Here is a 7,631-nt window from a genome sequence, read left to right as displayed (position 1 = left end):
AATTAACCCGGGGGTCCGTGTTAATTAATCCAATTAATGAATAAACATCTCCATGGAGAAAATATAAATGATAAAAGGATTGCAGGGAATCAATAAATAAGAAACAAATATGCAGGACACACAAATATTTAACGTGGAAACCAATATGGTGAAAACCACGAGCCTTTTTGGGCTAAGCCAAGCCGAAATCCACTAATTTGTAGGTGTAGTACATGTACACAGGTATGTAGGCCATGACCCTGAAATATATGGAAGAAGAAAGGATAGTATATGTAGAAGAGAAGTTTAATATTTGAGACTGGCCCCCATTGTCTGTAGACCGGAGCCTTTATATAATACTATTTGTGCAGTTGTAACTTCCTGCAACCTTCCCTCTTTTCTTGCCATGATGACCTCTTCTCTTTGACTAATATATTATTATTATTATTATAAAATAATAATAATAATAATAATAATAATAATAATAATAATAATAATAATAATAATAATAATAATAATAATAATATGGCATGCATATTATATTATTCCATCATGAGTCCCCCACTTTCTTAACCGCAAGTATTTTTCGATATAAGAAAGTAGAAAAACAGATGTTTCACCGAATAAAAATGATAACACTCGGAGTGCATCCTTAACGAGCAGTGTAATATGGACTGCATGTCTGTGCGCAGAGCACCAAGGTATGTTTGTACGCGGAGTACCAAATTAAAGTATATATGTTTGTGCGCGGAGCACCAAAGTTTTGACTTCCCTGCTCGGAGCATTGAATACCATATTAGAGTCACACTTAGGTACACGGAGCACCAAGGAGTTCATGACGGTCATTTCCTGTAATTGACATATATGACAAATGATCAGCGGGGAATGCCCTTATCGATTTAAATGTGAAATTAAAAGTGAAGATAGGTTCAGAAATCCCTATATCTTCCTTTAATTTAATGTGACCAACACCAAACTTATTCTTCGGAATTGTTGTTGTAAGAGGTAGCGCGAAGCTACCGTGAAATTTAAGAGGTAGCGTTGAGCTTACCGTAAAATTTCGGTGGTGGCAGCGCAGGGCTTGCCTCGCAATATAATTGGTAGCACAGAGCTTACCATATTACGTTATATAAGTGACAACAGTAATTTTCGAATAAATTAGCAATTGGTCACATTCACAAATCGACTAATAATAATAATATTATTAATAATAAAAATATAATAGTAATAATAAATGATAATAAAACTTATCTTTACTAATCGTAACAGATACACGACCCATGAGAAGATAATGAACTGCATATCACGTCACTATCCTTCCCTTGCAGAGTACCGATCCGCGTCAACTTTGTATTCTCCGGAAATTCTTTCGGCATCCACCGGTCGAACATCGCAGGATCACCTACGGCCAGCGAACTTTCATCTTCTCCTTGCCGGACAAGATACGCCAGCGTGCGAGGTGGATAAAGCAAACCGTGCGCCCTCACCATCTTGCTCATGCGTGGCCGACCGGTGACACTCCCTACACAGCCAACCACCGAAACTGGCCGAAACTGCATCCGCGGAGGCAGCAGTCGACCACTAAGACGCGAGCCTCGACTCCGCAGGGCCTAACACTGATATTTGCTGCCTTGTGACGTCCAATGGCAACAATGAATCTGGAGGCGAAGCACCAACACAGCAGTAGACGGGCGCAATCTGATGTGCACCCGAACTGGAGAACCGAAGCCGCCGCCCCACCTTGCCTTTGCACGGAACCCACCTCGGCACTGGTATAACGCCGATGCTCCGATGAAGAACGGCACTAAACAGATTAACCTTGCGGCGTTGAAGAGATTTGAGAGCTGCATGTATTCCGAAGCTGTCACTGATGGAGGTGAATTGTAATGTGGAAATGCAACAAAGCTTTAGATATTAGAGACATGTGCGGGATGAATGAATGGGAATTGGATGGAGTAACGAGGTTTGCTTATGCATGAGAAAAGATGAACAATATAATTATATGAATATTATAGAGATGAATGATATATTTCGCGGTTGTGATATATGAAAGGAAGAGCAAATTAATCTTGAGCGTTTAATCAGCTAAGGGTAGATAGGAGAGAGCACGCTTAAGCTTGTACAGCCGCTCCCAACAAGAACACCATTGATGGAATTAATTAACAAATATAAATGATAAAAGGATTGCAGGGAATCAATAAATAAGAAACAAATATGCAGGACACAAAGATATTTAACGTGGAAACCAATATGGTGAAAACCACGAGCCTTTTTGGGCTAAGCCAAGCCGAAATCCACTAATTTGTAGGTGTAGTACATGTACACAGGTATGTAGGCCATGACCCTGAAATATATGGAAGAAGAAAGGAGAGTATATGTAGAAGAGAAGTTTAATATTTGAGACTGGCCCCCATTGTCTGTAGCCCGGAGCCTTTATATATACTATTTGTGCAGTTGTAACTTCCCGCAAACTTCCCTCTTTTCTTGCCATGATGACCTCTTCTCTTTGACTAATATATTATTATTATTATTATTATTATTATTATTATTATTATTATTATTATTATTATAAAATAATAATAATAATAATAATAATAATAATAATAATAATAATAATAATAATAATAATAATAATAATAATAATAATAATAATAATATGGCATGCATATTATATTATTCCATCAGTTAGTATGTCGGGCTTTGATAAATGGAGAATGACATGTTACTATGGCTTCCCACAACGACACAGACGTGGGGAGGCATGGGATTTGATAAGATCATTTGCGTCACAATCTGAACTACCATGGGTGATGATTGGTGATTCCAATGATCTGTTATACCAGCGTGAGAAGAGAGGCGGAAACCCGCACCCAGATAGCCTGCTCAGGGGTTTTGGTGATACTATCACACAGTGTGGTTTGTCTCAACTTCCTATGGAAGGCTATCAATTTACATGGGAGAAAGGAAAGGCCACTGTTGACTGGATTGAGGAGAGACTGGACAAAGTATTAGCCACGAGTGAGTGGTGTGGAATTGTGCCTTAGAGACGAGTGGCCAATCTCTTGACAAGAGAGTCCGACCACTCGGCCTTTTTCTTGGGAATCCACGATCCCGGGGGAAGGGAGGGGATGGGGAGGCGGAGGTTCCGTTTTGAGATGGCTTGGCTACATGAGGAGGGTTGTAGGGAGGTGGCGGAGGGGGCTTGGGAGGAGTAGAGGGGTGGAGGTGTGCAGGACAGTATAGAGCATTGTGGGCGACAGCTGTCGCGATGGGGGGGGGGGGGGGGGTGAACGGCACCATAATTATGGTGAGCAGATTTTACAGCTTCGGAAGGAACAGTTACGCCTAAGAGGCCGCATGGATTCGGATTCTCTTGATGAATTCCAGCGCCTTGAGGGGATCCTTAGCCGTGTTGAGAACCAGGAGGATGTCTACTGGAAACAAAGGGCCAAACAACACTGGCTGAAAGAAGCAGATGCAAACACGAAATTCAATCACAGGTATATGCCTCTAACCGAAAGAAAAAGAATACTTTATCTAGAATTCAGAATGATAATGGGGATTGGGTGGAAGGGAGTGCCATGAAAGCAGTTGTCATAGACTATTTTGATAAAAAAAAAATCTTCGGATAATCCTGCTGATTACGGGGGGGGGGGGGGGGGGGGGGGCGGGGGGGGGGGGAGTTTTTTGCTAATATTGCTGGGAAAGTCACCCCGGCTCAGAATGAGTGTTTGCTCCGGCCTTTTGAGAGGGATGAAGTTAAGACTTCTCTATTTGCTATGTTTCCTGATAAGGCACCAGGCCCGGATGGAATGAATCCGGGATTCTATCAGCATTTTTGGGATGTGGTAGGGAGTGATGTGTCGGATTTTATTGTGGAATACTTGAATACACGAACCTTCCCCTCTAAGTTGAATGAAACAAATGTGATCTTAATCCTAAGAAAAACACCCCTGAACGGATGACGGATCTCAGACCAATAGCCTTGAGTAATGTGGTATATAGAGTGATGGCTAAGATGATCACAAATAGAATGAAATCGTTAATGGGAGGTATTATATCTGACTCACATAGTGCATTTATACCGGATAGACTTATTACGGATGATATCCTGGTAGCTGCGGAGGTGGGACACTATTTAAATCGGAAGCAATGTGGGGCGGTTGGTTGGGGGGCCCTAAAACTTGATATGGCCAAGGCATATGACAGGATGGAATGGCTGTTTATAAAAGAAATGCTTTTGGCTCTTGGATTTGATGTGGGGTGGGTAGATCTTATAATGCTTTGTGTGACAACAGTATCCTATACCTTCCTAGTTAATGGATCAGAAAGTCAATCCCTAATACCTACTCGCGGATTACGCCATGGGATCTCTCCTTATTATTGCAACAGGCACAGAATAGGGGTTTAATTCATGGCTGCAGGGTTGCCAAAGGTGCCCCCCGATCTCTCATTTGTTTTTGGCAGATGACAATTTGCTATTCTTCAGAGCTAATGTGCAGGAAGCCAATGAGATTAAGTCCTTCCTGGTGAATTATGAGGTTTTATCTGGACAAGTGGTTATTTACCACAAATCAAACATCTGCTTTAGCAAAAATACTGCTGACAGTGATAGGGGGCAGGTAGCGCAGGCTTTGGGAGTTGTCCAGGCTCCTAATTTTGGAAAGTATTTGGGGCTCCCCTCCTTTGTTGGAAGAAATAAAAAAGTGGCCTTTGCTTATATTGAGGACAAGATCAGACAAAGGATAGGGTCATGGAATAAGAAGCTTCTATCACATGCAGGGAAGGAGATTCTATTGAGTAGTGTGGCTCAGGCCATGCCTACTTTCTAATGGGGGTTTTCTTGCTACCTATATCTGTCTGCACGGCTATTGAACGAACAATGAACCGGTATTGGTGGGGAACAGGCAGAGACATGGGAATCCATTGGAAGGCATGGGATAAGCTCTGTATCCCGAAGAAGTATGAGGGCCTGAGTTTCAAATATTTGAGAGCTTTTAACTTGGCAATGTTAGGAAAGCAAGCATGGCGCTTTCTTACCAACACTGACTCTTTGGTATCTCGTGTGTAAAAAGCCCGATACTATCCAAATAGTAACTTTCCAGAAGCATCTTTAGGGGGGAATCCCAGTTATTGTTCGCAGAGTATTATGGCAGCCAAACAGCTGGTCTGTAATGGGGTCAGGCGACGTATTGGGACTGGGACTACTACACTGATATGGGAGTACCCATGGCTTCAAGATGATACTAACCCAATGATTCATACTGAGATGCCGCCACAGCTGGCTGGATCTAGGGTGGTTGGATTGATAGATCAGGAAACAGGCCAATGGGACCAACAGATCTTAACTGATATTTTCGAGCCGGATGATGTGCCTAGAATTTTGAAAATACCAATTTCACCAGGATACGAGGATACATGGTATTGGCATGGGGACCCAAATGGTGTTTATACGGTCAAAGATGGATACAAATTGATAGTTGGGAATTATAACGCCCCTACTAATGGAAACTTTGATAAATGGCTCAAATTATGGAGCCTGAAAATCCCACCCAAATGGAAGATATTTTTATAGAGAGCTTTGAGTGGTATCCTTCCTACATCCAATAATCTACTTTTAAAGAGGGTAGAAGTTGATCCGATTTGTGCTATGTGTGGTGTTGATCATGAGAGTATAATGCATTCATTGGTATCATGTGACTATGCTAGGTCCATATGGGCACAATCTAGCCTTCCAATCCCCAATATTATAACAGATATTTTCCATGAATGGTTTAGTGCATTGTTAAATGTTCTAGACACTAACGGAATCATGTTCGCAGCTGCTATCCTCTACCAATTATGGAGAGCACGAAATGGAGCGGTTTGGGATGCTTGTCCCCAAAGACCCACGAAGGTCCTTGCTACCGCAACAACCACCATTCAAGCATGGACCCGTGTCCACCGGCCAGCTGCCCTGCCAGCCCGAGCCGAACATCCACCTGCTTCCGCCGATGGCCAAGCTTCCCCTACATTGCTGGCGCACGACCCACAGCATACTACTGCCGTATTGTTGCAACAGTTTCAAGGACTACAGCCGGTCATTTGCTATATCGACGCCGGATATCGGCATCAAACCAACACGGCAGCGGCATGAGCGGTTTTGTTCAATGCCGATGGCGAGTATCTCTCGGCCTTTTGCGCCCCGCTCGTGGCATGTTTCTCCCCCCTGATGGCCGAAGCAATGGCATGCAAAGAGGCGCTTGCATGGCTACGAGATCGTGGCGAACAACTGGTACGGTTATACACGGATTGTCATGCACCACAACGGCACTTAGCTTCATCTATGCCTATGCCCCGGTTGTACGTAGGATACGTTTTACAAGCCTGTAAGGCTCACATGTCAAATTTTGACATTGCTATTATTAGTTTTGTTTCTAGATCTTAGAACTATTTAGCTCATAGTTTAGCTTCTACTGCTTTTGATTATGCTACGGCTATGTATTGGGACATCGTCCCCCGGACTCCATTTCAGCATATCTATAATATAACCACATTGGTTGCTTTAAATAAAAAGATATACACCGAAAAAGTGCTATGTTAATCCATATGGTCAATACAAAATAAAAATTTTTATAATTATTTTTTATCAACCACCAAGATACAATAGAAAAAGAAAACTTAATTGTAAAGAACCCTCGAGAGATCGAATAGAATACTATGTAACTCCATAAGATGAAGGATATTCAAATGCCTTGTACCTCGAACCTAGTGAAGTGACATGTTAGCAAGCTAAGACATGTCTTATTTTTGTTCTACTTTTATTCTTACATCATGGAAACTATTGACCAGAAAAGCTTATCATCACTACTTGAGGGTGTGCAATCCTGTGAAATAATCACTGGACAGCAGAACAATCCACATCACGACTGATGGTGAACGGAATGGTGGCATCACACTTGTCGGGAATGCTAGCGGCGCGGGCGAGTTGCGCGTCGTTGACGGAGGAGGCAAGGGACTTCAAACAGGAGCAGACGGTCTGGCGATCTGTCTGGGTGGAGGCGGCGCTCAGCAGCGATTTCAGGCCGTTGCAGCAGTCGGACGACGGCCCAATGCCGATGAGCACATAGGAACCACATGGGCCCAGGTCGGTGTTCACAGTGTCACACGTGACCTGCGCCTCCACACCGTACGGCGCGGTTGCTCCGGCGACGAGGAGGAGGGCGAACACGGTTAGGTACAGTTTTGCAGATACAGCCATGGCGGTGTATGTGTATTGTAGGTATTGTTGTTCAGTGAAGCTACCAATTTATAATACTTCACCATTCTGTCCGCATGTGCACTTATACCTGTCACCACCCTCCATAGCGGTTCAGAATTGAATCAAATATTATTATTTCTTCTGTTTAGTCGTGTTAACGTGTTGTATATGTTAAAAGGCAGTTTTTTTTTTTTTTTTTTTTAAGGGGGCTTTGATTCTTGAAATGTTGTTCTGGCAATGCACATTACACATGTGTATATATATATTATAAAAGCTGTACATATAAAATGCAGAGAGTCAACGTCAAGATTCTATTGTATCGGTTGACGTAACTCGTAAGGCTAGCTAGATGCAAACCATAAAAAACTAATCAATAATAGTTAGAATTTATTAGTTTATCCTAAGAGCATCT

At 42.5% G+C, this 7,631-nt stretch overlaps 1 protein-coding gene across 1 annotated transcript; it reads right to left on the bottom strand.

The window, feature by feature from the left end:
• Positions 1 to 6,575: 6,575 nt before the first annotated feature.
• Positions 6,576 to 7,222, bottom strand: LOC109171004 (non-specific lipid-transfer protein 2B-like). The gene has a single exon (XM_019320137.1). It carries the CDS (start codon positions 7,217 to 7,219, stop codon positions 6,857 to 6,859), a length of 363 nt encoding a protein of 120 aa, XP_019175682.1. The 5' UTR covers positions 7,220 to 7,222; the 3' UTR covers positions 6,576 to 6,856.
• Positions 7,223 to 7,631: the final 409 nt, after the last annotated feature.

Source organism: Ipomoea nil, unplaced genomic scaffold, assembly GCF_001879475.1.
Source record: "Ipomoea nil cultivar Tokyo-kokei standard unplaced genomic scaffold, Asagao_1.1 scaffold3384, whole genome shotgun sequence".
Classification (NCBI taxonomy): domain Eukaryota; kingdom Viridiplantae; phylum Streptophyta; class Magnoliopsida; order Solanales; family Convolvulaceae; genus Ipomoea; species Ipomoea nil.
Note: the sequence above shows the minus strand (reverse complement) of the source record. Positions and strands in the feature narration are given on the sequence as shown.